Raw genomic sequence first — 12,935 nt, forward strand, 5'->3', positions numbered from 1 at the left:
TGCACTATCTGCCTCACCAGGAAATTATGCAAAACTGGCATTTAAATATTCTTCACTGCTGACACATTATTCTGTTATTGCAGTTATTGCTGTTCTTTCATAACCATTAGTTGCAGAATCTTGTCAACAGAACCACAGCATAATCTCATTACAGAAGCCCATAGTCTGAAGGAGTGTAGATCAGGGTACAAGGATCCAGAAGAATCTCCCCTGTACATTTGCAATGTTGTTATAAATGACTGAATCTGCATTCATCATCTAATCTCTTGTAAACATATGCCACAATTGAAACAATATCAATAACAATTGAACTTGACTTTCTAAAAACAGCATGTCTAGTGTGTGACAGCTGGACACACATATTTTTTTACCTGGAACGATGGCGTCACGACGGATGTCATACAGCATTCCAAGTGCAAGGGGGCGCCCCAGAGTCAATCTTTCTATTGTTTTGTCAGTCGCCATTCTTTCGCTCAGAGAGCCCAATCTGAAATCAAAAGCAAAAATGTTATATTATCTTATATTGTCATATATTTCAATGATGAATGGTGCCATGGGTTAGTGGGCAAGGGTTCATTGATCTCTATGGAAGTGAGAATATTTCCCAGCATTTAAGATATGTAAAAGGCCAGTGTGACAGAAGCTGAGTTAATCACATGCCAGAGAGGCCCCTCTGACATATGACTCCTTGTGTCCTATTAATATGGATCATTTCATGTAGGACAATCTCAGGTGGGGATTCTCCTATGCTCCAGGCATTCTCTAGGGTAAGCCTGTTCATATATCAGACATGAGAAAGAAACGGTAGGTGTAACCAAGCTTTTCCATGAAGAGGCTGGTTACTGGGCCCTTTTGATTTGTTGGAGATATTCCCTCAGATATTATTGGGGTTAATAAAGTTCACTAGGACATGGGCTCGAAAAGGTACAAAAACGCCCCTCTACAATTATCCTTATTAAATTAAACCAGAATCAGATTGGGGGTACTTGGTAATTCCTCTGAAGTTGATTGCCAGTTTATGTACTGCCTGAAGTCTAGAACAATTGTTATGATGGGGATGGGACAACACATAATTTATTTGGTTTTCAATGTGAGGAGAAAGACACACCATGCAATGATGGCCATCCTCTTCAGACAGGGAAGATTCTTCTCTCTAATTCACCCATGACAGAGCCCACAATCCCACAAGGTGCAACCCAGATCTCACAGAATACAAACTTTAGACTTCAGGGGGCACGGGAAGTACTCCATAAATAGCATTGTAATTCAACACAGTACAATACAATGTTCATAATCAACAATATATTAAAGTTGGATACATCAAAGAAAGCTGTGTGTTTGGGGCAGAGATAGCAAACCTAAAAGCTTTCAAGCACTTAGAAATAACTCTAAAAGCGGTAGGATAATGCAAACTGTGATTTCAGAGTAACAGCAGATGCTGCTCCAGAAGCATCAGTTACAGTTGAGACAATATAACTAAGGGGCTATTAATACATTTTTCCCTTTGCCCTAATTTCTCTGCAGCTTCAAATTCAAAGGCATAGGGGTTGTTCCATGTGCCTGAGCTCTTGCATAAACAATAAAGAACATACGCCTCCACTAGAAACGAGAAACACAGACCACAAGGCGTAATGCTGTTAGATGGAAAATGGCACACTGCACATGGTATTTAGTTCATGCAAGTCAAGGGTACTGGGGCTTTATGATGCAATGCTAGTTACAGAGGTTATTGGACACAGTTCAGGGCATGAGGGAAATCAAGAAAGGGGCCTAGTCTATGTTCAGGGTGCCACGTGGCACTGAAAAATGGATTGGTACCTCGCAGCTGTCACTTCCATGTGTGGACAAACTATAAGGTCCTTTGTCTCCATAATGGCTGACATCGGCTCATAGGGGTGACACCTGTGGGTATGGGGACACTCAGTAGGGTGTGCGGCACTAACAGGGGACAAGAGGGGTATCCATGATTGGTGCTTGAATGAAACCTCACTTTCAAATTATGATCTCGAGTTAGGACAACCACCTTTATCCAGTGGAAAAACTTCAGCAGTCTGGGGTATGTTCCTCAAAGTACATGTTGATCCCCTTAAAGTCAATGAAGGATGAGTGGCATTGGAGTCTCCCCAACACATTAATTTCCTCGATGGATCAGTCACACCCCTTTTGTGATATGGATTGTGATCTCCTTTGCAGGTTTAGCCCAAACAGACCTGCTCTCACAGCTCCTTTGCAGTCTCTTGCACGAGGCATAGCAGAAGGGTTCTCTAGGGTATCTAGGACTGGCCTACTCTTGAGTGAATCAGCAACCCTACTTTCTAGTACTGGTTAGATTACTTCTGTGGGGTGGTGCGCCAAAGTACTTCAAAGGTAATACAACTTACTGGCTTCAGATGACTAGTATTTATGGCAAACTGGGGATACTGACAGGGTGACAGGATCAACGAATATGTGCAATGTCTAAAAAGTATACCTCCATCCTACCTGTTGAGAACGTATATTCTGGCAAATTCTCAGTTGAGGGTTTCGTATCGCGCGCTTCTTAAAATAAGGCGCCGACACAAGTGATCTTTGGGCACGTCTTTATTTCTTAGCAGCGGCTCTTTTTACTGGCGCGCTAGCGCCGCCTCGTCACATCCCATTCTGCCATGCCTGACCCGGATGTTTTTGACCTGGTCAGGCATGGCGACACAACATCTCCCCCTTTTGTAAGTTGTCATTTACCTTGGATTGTTTATTCTTTAAAGTTCTTCAATGAGTCGGACCGGCCTTCGAGTAGTCCTCTGTGGCCGGCGAGGAGGGTGTTGTTCTCCGGGTTCATCCATGTTGATTGCGCTAAAATATTCTTCAAGGTTGTCGGCTCCTGGGTCTGTGGTGTCTGTGTCTCTGTCTGCTTCGTCTTCACGACTGTAGACTGCTGGATTGCACTTCTTGAAATGCGATATGTTTCTCGTGGTCCTCTTTGTTGTGGAGGCTGCTGTGATCATGGTTCCTTTCTACTTCACTACTTGCAGCGGATGAGCATGGAATTGGCTGTCGGCTTTAGCCCTCTGTTCCTGTTTCACTAGTACCCAATCTCCTTCTTGGATGCTGGATGTCTTTGCATGACGCCGATTGTCAGCGTAGTTTTTCATCTTTTCGTTTTTGTCTCTATCAATGTTCATTAGAGTCTCGTGATCTGAAGTCGGGAGTCTGGAGTGTATGACTGCGTCCGACGTCGGAATCCTGGTGCGCTGGGTTCTCGTGAGCATCAGGGTGGCAGGACATCTGTCAGTGGTGCTGTGTGGTGTTGTTCTGTAAGCTCTCAAGACTTCATTGAGCGCTGGTTGTATGTCATGCTGGGACAGTTCAGCTTGTTGGATTGTTTTCTTCAGGGTGGCCATGAAGCGCTCAACCATCCCATTGGCTTGGGGCCATAAGGGGGTGATTTTCCGGTGTCTAAAGTTCAGGTGGTCTGCGAATTCCGAGAAATGTCCATTGAAAGGTGATCCATTGTCCGTTTTTACTGTCTGTGGAATCCCCCATGCTGCGAATATTTCGTCAAGGATGGGTATGACTGCAGATGCTCTTGTGGATGATAGTTGGTGTGCTATGGGAAAGTGAGAATATTCGTCCATGATGACGATGACATATTTCCCAGATTTTAGTGGGCCGAAGAAGTCAACGGCTACTTGTTGCCACACGCTGTCCGGGAGATCAGACATTTGCAGTGGGGCATGTGGTTCTTCTCGCCCCACTAGTTGGCATGCGGGCAATCTTGAAGCGTGGCTTCTACCATCTGGTAAAAGCGACGGGAACCAGACTCTCTATCTCAGTGCTCTTTTCGTGGCTACTATGCCCCTGTGGCTTTCATGAGCTAGATTACTGGTCCCTTGTCGTAATTTCTGAGGAATGACAATCCTCCTGTCTCTCAATAATAATCCATCTGCACTGATTGTAAGGTCATCCTTGACGTGTCTGAAGGATGAAAGTTCTTGCATGTTGATGGCAATGATGGTTTGGGAGGTCTCCAGATGTCTCCATGAGTCTGCTCGGATGCGTCGCTTAACGTCTTGGAGTGTGGCATCCTTGACAGTGGCTTCCACAATGGCATCTAGCGGGACGGCAGGTGGGCACGCTTGGTCAATAACAAAGTGAAGGTATTCTTCAGCTAGAGAGGTGCGTATCTGTGGCACTGTTTGAGGATGACGTGAAATATAATCCACTGGGTTTTCTGCCTTTCCCGGTTTGTGAATAATGGTATAGGTGTAGTCTTGCAGGTGGATCCCCCACATCTCGATCCTTGGAGGCATCTTCGCCTGTGGGTTGCAGAAGATGGTAATTAAGGCCTGATGGTCCGTAATGAGTGTGAAGTGCTTCCCTTAAACGAATAAGTGGAAATGCTTGCATGCCCACACAACGGCCAGGCTTTCCTTCTCCAGTTGCGAGTATGTCTTCTCCGTGTCAGTGAGGCTGCGACTGGCATAAGCTATGATATGACGCTGGTCTTTCTCATCAGCATATTGGGCAAGGATGGCACCTAGGCCCATGGGGCTTGCGTCAACAGTGACTTCCGTTTTCCGGCTGAGGTTGAAGTAAGCCAGATGGGCGGCAGAACTTACAGCGCCTTTGATCTTGTTAAAAGCATGTTCGCATGCCTTGGACCAGTGAAATAGTTGGCCTTGTCTTGTTAGTTCTCGGAGTGGGTAACTGATGGTTGCATAGTATTTGATGTACCTGGCACAATAGCTGGCCATGCCCAAGAATGACCAAACATCACTGACGTCGCGAGGTTGCGGGGTGTCAGCGAGTGCTGATACTTTGTCGGGGTCTGGTCTCATGCCATCTTTGGAGAAGATGTGACCGTAGAACTTAAGGGTTGAATTGTGGAATTCACACTTGTCTCTGTTGAGTGTGAGGTTGGCGTTTAGAAGGGCATGACACACACGGTCTAGGGCCTTGTCATGTTCTTCACGTGTCGTGCCAAAAACAAGTATGTCGTCGCTGTAGTTGAATGAGTTTGAAATGTGGTGGATCACCTGCCGAACCGCTTCTTGAAAGATTTCCGCCGCTGACGAGATGCCAAAATTGAGGCGTTTATATCTGAAGAGTCCTTGATGAGTGGTAAATGTGGTGATATATCTCGACTTCTCATGGAGTTCAAGCTGGTGATATCCTTTGTTGAGGTCCAATTTTGAAAAGACAGTAGCTCCGTTCAGGCGGGTAATCATGTCGTTAATATGAGGTCCGAGGTGTCTTTCCCATTATATGGCTGTGTTTGGGGCGCGCATGTCCACACACAGGCGTACTTTGTTTTCATGTCCTCGTTTGGGCACGACTACCACTGGTGACACCCAGGGAGTGGGTCCGGATGACCGTTCTATGATGTCCGCTCTCAGCAGATCTTGAAGCTCATCATCGACCGCTTGTTGGAGGTGAAACGGTACTTTCTTGTGGTGTTGGGCCACTGGCGTGATTTGCTCGTTGATGTGTAATTTAACTTTTACTTTGGCTAGTTTTCCTAGGCCTGAGAACAGCTTTGAGAATTTGTTGATCATGTCGGGTGAGTCATCCACTTTAAATAGGATCTCCACCAGCCTCAATCGTTCTGCTGTGGGTAGGCTGAGTAGCCAATCTGCAGCTTCAGAAACCTCTATGACGTGAATTTGGGTCTGAATTGATCTGTTCTTGTAAGTTAGCGTTGTGGGAAAACGTCCTAGACATGGCAGTGGCTCCTTGGTCATACATGTGTAGACGCGTACTGCAGCTGGTTCTAACTTCGGTTTCGGGCACATCTTTTCATATTCCGTTGTGCAAATGTAGTTTAAGGACGCTCCCGTGTCCAAGACAAACTTAGCTGAGTAGGTACCCATTTGAATATCTAGTCGTGGATATTTCTTCAGCCGGTCTGGGTCAGCTACCATGCATACATATATGTCACTGTCCTGTGATATGGGAGTTAATGCTGACGAGTCTCTTGATGTGGACCGGTGTGAGCGATATGACGCCTGGGACTGAGTGCTGGACCTGGATGAGCTGGTTGATCGGTCTCTTCTGCCATGCACCGCCCATGCGTGGTGACGTGTCCCAACACTTCGTCTGACTGGCCTAACTTCTTTACGCCTGGTTTGGCACATGGCTTCAAAATGATTGTCTCTCCCGCATCGGTTGCATTGCTGGCCCAGGGCTGGGCAGGTACCGGTGTGTGGATATTCTAGGCCATAGCGGTAGCAGTGCGGCAATTATTTCTGGTTTCTATTGCTTCTGGTCCCACCGTGGGACGAGCTTGTGAGTTTGACAGGCCTCCAATGATCCGGCCAACATCTTGATTCTGGCTGGGATTGAACTCGTAGGGCTTGTTCCTTCTTTTCTGTTTTTCCAGCTTCAATTTCTTTGCGTGTTCTTCAGCTTGGTCGTTTATGCGTGTGAGTTCTTCAATGTCGTCGAGCGAGTAGTGTTTTTTGAGTAGTCGATGTCGTAGTGATTCAGACTGGCATCCTGCGATGATGCGTAAGCGAAGTGCGTCCTCAGTGTTAAAGTTGTCGAACTCGCAATATCATGCCAAACGCTTTAGTCGTCAAATTAAATCACCCATGGATTCATCGCGTTCTTGGGAGGTGAGATTGAAGGTGTAGCGTTGATAATCTAAGTTGCGTTTGTGGAGAAATTTCCTGTTCAGGGCGTCCTTCACATCTGTATACGACGCTGTGTCTGCCGGGGGTAATTCTCTGATTATTTGTCCAACGTCTTTCCCCACTAGATTCTTTAATGCTATAAGTTGATGGTCAGGATCATCTACTCTTGAGCCCTTCATAAAGTCTTTGAAATCTTCTAACCAGCTTTTCCACTTGGGGCCCTTGCTGTTTCCGGAAGTCAGTATTAGCGGTTCGGGGGGCCGCAGGAACAATACCCCCATTAGTGTGGGCCCTTGCGGTGCGGCTGAATCTGGACCTGGTGCTGCATTCTGTGTGGAGTCAGGTCGGGTGGACATGGTGATGCACTGCTGTCTTCACTGTCCCTCTTGACACTTCTTACGGCTTTGCAAGACTTCAAGATCTAAGTTTGCAGGCTCAGGGTGCTTCTTTTCCTTTTTTTTTTCTTTGCCTGACTTCAAAATGGCCGCCGGACTGAAGCCAATGGGTTCCTATGGGCGCACCTGACTCTACAATGGCCGCCGGACGTGATGCCTATAAGCCAGTTGGAGGGGTGAAAGCCAGAGATCTTACCCCAATGCTGTGCCCCCTTTTTCGCTTCTTAAAATAAGGTGCCGACACGAGTGATCTTTGGGCACATCTTTATTTCTTAGCAGCGGCCCTTTTTACTGGTGCGTGCGCTCTACAGTAAATGGGATTGCCTTGTGGGAAAACATCGAGTTGTCATGTTAAGGTGTATAACTACAAACTGATAGGAAGCCTCCCTTTTGATCTCTAACTACCCTGTACTCACACAGGATAACCTTAACACAAGACACAGACTCCCAATCAAGTACACTCAACTACTACCACGCAACGCAAATTACGGTGAAGTAAAGCCCTGCAGTTACATGGGCTTATTTCTTAGAAAGTATTGGTGCAATAGGTACGGGCAAGCTAGGAAAGTAAACAAAGCAGTGGTGCACAACCTTTCGTTGAAAGGAATTTATTCTTTAAATGTGTTGCACAAAGATGGATAATACATAGGGGAATTTTGATGAGATAAATCCGCAGGTACAATGTTTTACTGTGCATGTTTTGTTCCTATGAACATACATAGCAAACCCTTTATATACAGTATTAATCAGATTTAATGCACAATATGTTATACAGTTCACATTATGTATGGCATCTAAAAAATCTGTTCCTGAGAATAGAACCCCGACATTGTACAGAATGTCTCCCATGAAAAACAATAGTGGCTTCAACCGGAAATACATACTCATTCTCTAAAAATGACACATATTTGTTTTTTTACAGAAAACAAAATATCATGAAATCTAGGTTGCTCCAGTTATTGTCTGGCAGTCAAATCCCAAGTTGATAAAGTTATTATTTTTACTGCAAGGAAAAGCTTTCCACAGCTATGCTGAGTTGGTCACAACCTCCTAACAGTTCCTATACCTCCTCCACAGCATTGAGAATCAGATCTTTCCAAATATTTGAACGTTTTCCTAGTAATTATCTCCCACATCCACCATGCAATATCTGGACTCCCTTAATTCAATATTGACCTCAGGGGTCACTTCCACATAAAAGAAACACTCATAATAGTCTTGTTAGGGCATAAACATGTCTAATAAAAGGCGCCAATTCCCTTCTATTCACATCATGGCTGATCTGACAAAACTGTTAATGTGTTTTATTTGCAGAGTTTTATATAGCACTGGCTAGACCCGGAGGTAACACAGCGCTTTACATGAGGATCAGCGAGTTACAGGTTACAAAATTACATCAGTTGCAGGAGCCAAGAGTAAACATAGGAGAAAAACTGTGATTACACAATAAGAAGAGATATTAACTCATAGCATCGCCAAGACACACGTCAGATGGAGAATGGAAGGTAGAGGGGGAATGGTAAATGGGGTAAGGAATGCAGATAGTGTCAGGTAGACCAGCAAGGGGGAAAGTACTTCAGAGGGACAAAAGCAGACAAAGTGAGAGACAGCCAAACCAGCTAGGGACCACCGATCCAAAACACGTGGGGCTGGCAAAGGGGAAGTAGACGACCTCCTGCTCCAACCTGCCCGTTTTCGGAGAAAAAAAACCTACAATCGGGCTTTCTCCGGGGTCGCACCAAGAATTTGGAACTCTCTCCCACCCGCCATCAGAAGAATCCCTTCCCTGGCATGCTTCAAAAAGGAGGCCAAAACTTTCCTCATGGGTAAATTCCTCGTCTAATCTCTGCCTTCAACCACCACAGTGTGCCTGACTAATCTAAGACTATTGCCTTTTCCGCAGATCACCTTTTCACTCCACCAAGAAAGTGTGGGGTTTTATACGGATTCTAACAGTAATCGTAGCCATACACTTGTGTCTCTCTACTCCCCATGGGTCCAGCACCCCTGCTCCTCTCCAATCGTTTTGTATACTTCTGTACTTCTAAGCCTTTTTGTTTGTTCACTTCTGTAAACCTTGTAAAGAGCTCTGATACCCTCATGGGTCAAGTTTGCGCTCTATAAAACACTAAAATAAATAAATAGACGAACAGAGACTTTCAGCCGAAACAACCACATACCGCTGCAGAACGCTCTCATCAAAGGGGGAAGATCACGAGGGTTTGAAGCGGTGAACAACCTTTACAACGCAACTGTTACAACGCACTACACTTACAACAACATTTTTACAACGCAACATCCATTACAACGCATTCCATTACATAGCATGACACTACAACGCATGTTTAAAAACTACCTTTACAACGCATTCATTACATCGCATACTACCTTTACAACGCATACCATTACAACGCAATCCAACACTTACCCTACTGTTGCACCCCCTGGAGTTAGAATAGTAATTTTTACCCCTATACTATGCGTTGTAATGGTATGCGTTGTAAAGGTAGTATGCGATGTAATGGAATGCGTTGTAAAGGTAGTTTTTAAACATGCGTTGTAGTGTCATGCTATGTAATGGAATGCGTTGTAGTGGATGTTGCGTTGTAAAAAATGTGTTGTAAGTGCATGCGTTGTAAAAGTGTGCGTTGTAACGACATACATCCGTTTGAAGCCTAAGCACAGCGCTTTTTTTTAACTCTAAACTTGCTGCTAATAAAACTTTTTAAAATTGTTGTGTCAGGAGACCTTCGTTTTAATATTTGTTTCAAAGCTTGCACAGTCCACTTACCTGCACCTTAAAACAAACAACCCACTCGCTTTTAGCGAGACTCCACCGGTAAGGCCAATCAATAGGCGCCATCTTTGTTTGGGCTTGAGTGGCTGGGACTATTTAACGGGGGAATACAAGCGCGCCAGCCCACGAACAGACACTTTCAGCCGAAACAACCACATACCGCTGCAGAACGCTTTCATCAAAGGGGGAAGATCACAAGGGTTTGAAGCCTAAGCACAGCGCTTTTTTTAAACTCTAAACTTGCTGCTAATAAAACTTTTTAAAATTGTTGTGTCAGGAGACCTTCGTTTTAATATTTGTTTCAAAGCTTGCACATTCCACTTACCTGCACCTTAAAACAAACAACCCACTCGTTTTAGCGAGACTCCACCGGTAAGGCCAATCAATAGGCGCCATCTTTGTTTGGGCTTGAGTGGCTGGGACTATTTAACAGGGGAATACAAGCGCTCCAGCCCACGAACAGAGACTTTTAGCCGAAACAACCACACACCGCTGCAGAACGCTCTCATCAAAGGGGGAAGATCACGAGGGTTTGAAGCCTAAGCACAGCACTTTTTATTAACTCTAAACTTGCTGCTAATAAAACTTTTTAAAATTGTTGTGTCAGGAGACCTTAGTTTTAATATTTGTTTCAAAGCTTGCACAGTCCACTTACCTGCACCTTAAAACAAACAACCCACTCGCTTTTAGCGAGACTCCATCGGTAAGGCCAATCAATAGGCGCCATCTTTGTTTGGGCTTGAGTGGCTGGGACTATTTAACGGGAGAATGCAAGCGCGCACGCGCGCGCGCAGCGGGCGCGCCGATGGCGCACCGGAGGCGCGCCAGAGGCAAGCCCGTCTGCGCCCGTCCGCGCTCTGGCCGCGCCGAGCGCCACAAATGCTGCCCAATTTGATTCAGCCCGTCTCCACTACTCCAGGGACGCCCTACTTAATATCGGTAAGGGGAAGTTAGGGGTTCCTCCGCAGGCGCTAATCTGTGGGTTGGTCAACAGTAGATGAATGATAAAACACTATCAGGAGATCCACGACCTGCTGGAGGACCGAGATCTGGACCTACTATTTATTACGGAAACCTGGATCACCCCAGACTCCTCGGTGGAGCTGGGACTTGCATGCCCAGTAGGCTATAAAATTCTTCAAAAGCCACGCCTGACGGGGAGAGGAGGAGGGGTAGGGATAATCTTTAAAGACAAATGCGTCCCTTTGACGATAAATGCCATAGCAGGGTTTGAACTCCAGGGTTTCTCTTTATAGGAGCCCAAGGGGAAGGTGCTGTCGGGCATGGTCTGCTATAGGCCTCCGGGCATGGATTGTCATTATCAGACTCCGCTAGACACCATTAACACCTTGGCTCTTTCACACTCCAGACTGCTGCTCCTCGGAGACTTTAATCTGTGGGACACAGGGAACCTAGGGAGCCACCTGAAGGCCCTGAGTCAAACTTGCGAGAACTGTGGTCTGCAGCAGATTATTCAAAAGCCTACTCACAAGGGAGGTAATACTCTGGATCTAGTCTTCGCTAAGCAATCTGAAACAGAGGTACTCAGCATAGTCCCAATGAACTGGACTGATCATTTTTTAATTCAGTTCAGGATAACCTTGCCAAGAAATAAGCTGACGGGAAATAACTCAACCACCTATCGGTGGGGGAGAGACTGGGTGAAACTCTCCAAACTAAGCCCCTCCTTCCTATCTCATTGTCAGACCATACTTAAACCTGGGGAGGCTGTTGAGGAAAGTTACACCAGATACAGTAACTCTATTAACATCATTCTGGAAGAGCATTTCCCCAGGAAAAAGCTTAAGATCAGAAGTACACCCTCGGCCCCCTGGTTCAATGAGGAGCTGAGAGGGCTGCGTTTAGCCCGCCGGCAGTCTGAGAGAAGGTGGCGTAGGGCCTACCAAGAATTTGACAAAATAGCCTTAAAATCAATTCAAGCTCAATATAAACAGGCAATTAAGGAGGCCAAGGCACAATTCTACGCAAGCTCCATCCTACAGGCATCCAATAGCTCCAAGGCTCTCTTCAGTATTGTTAGAGATCTTGGCAACCCTGGCTGCCTGGCCAACAGAATCCAGCCATCGCAGAACCTGTGTAATGAGGTCACCTCCTTCTTTACTGACAAGGTCACTAAAATCGTAGGCGGACTTGACTGCAGTTTAATGGATATGATGCCCATCAGTGAGGCTGTTAGGACAGACACGTCTCTGATCTGCTTTCCACCCCCCACAGAGGAGGCCTTTGGTATTATAGCTCAGCAAATTTCATCTGGCTCGCCTCTTGACCCCCTTCCTCATAAAATCTGGAAGGAGTCTGGCTGTAGTCTTTTTCCTGACCTCTGGCATAATTGTTGCCAATCCTTGAATGAGGGAACAGTACCAGACTGTTGGAAACGGGCGATAATCGCCCCCTTGTTGAAAAAGCCTTCTCTGGACCCTAAGCTACCCGTTAATTTCCGTCCCATTTCTCTACTGCCTTTTCCAATCAAAATTCTGGAAAAGGTGGTTAGTAAATCCCTGTCTAACTATCTGGAAGCGAATCAACTGCTGGACAGTGACCAGTTTGGTTTTCGACCGGGACATGGAACGGAAACTGCCTTGACAACGGTAATGGACGAACTTCGTATGCAAGCCGACAAAGGAAAGTCTTCAGTACTAGTGCTGTTAGACATGTCGGCTGCGTTCGACACGGTCAGCCATGTACTGTTGTCAAGACTGACAGAACTAGGGGTCAAGGGAAGCGCCCTGGAATGGATGCGCTCCTATTTAGAGGGCCGGCAGCAGGCAGTCATGATGACTCCCTTCACCTCCCCCTGGTCCCCGGTCCGCTACGGTGTACCTCAGGGCTCGGCAATCAGCCCGATCCTTTTTAATGTATACCTAAGTCCACTGATCCCCATTATAAAATCTTTCGGGATCAAAGTGGTTAACTATGCGGACGACATTCAATTGTTGTTTTCCCTTGAAGGTGAAGATTCGGTACCCATAAGTTCCTTTCAGGAATGCATGGGGCTGGTCATAGACTGGCTGAAGACCAATTCCCTGCAGCTGAACGCCGAGAAAACGGAGTTGCTGCTATGTCATGCTGCCAGAATACCTAACCCTCTTCTGGGTGAGTTCAGGCTCCGAC

At 46.1% G+C, this 12,935-nt stretch overlaps 1 protein-coding gene across 2 annotated transcripts in view; it reads right to left on the bottom strand.

Annotated features, from left to right (window-relative positions):
- Nucleotides 1–12,935, bottom strand: part of LOC146784136 (stonustoxin subunit beta-like) — a 172,437-nt gene that overhangs the window by 139,450 nt on the left and 20,052 nt on the right. For both annotated transcript variants that reach the window (XM_085634954.1, XM_085634955.1), the window contains exon 2: nucleotides 372–487. In XM_085634954.1, the coding sequence (XP_085491080.1) occupies nucleotides 372–465 (94 nt within the window). In that variant the 5' untranslated portion in view covers nucleotides 466–487. The remainder of the gene's footprint in view (nucleotides 1–371; nucleotides 488–12,935) is intronic.

The sequence above is a fragment of the Triturus cristatus genome, chromosome 11 (assembly GCF_964204655.1).
Source record: "Triturus cristatus chromosome 11, aTriCri1.1, whole genome shotgun sequence".
Classification (NCBI taxonomy): Eukaryota; Metazoa; Chordata; class Amphibia; order Caudata; family Salamandridae; genus Triturus; species Triturus cristatus.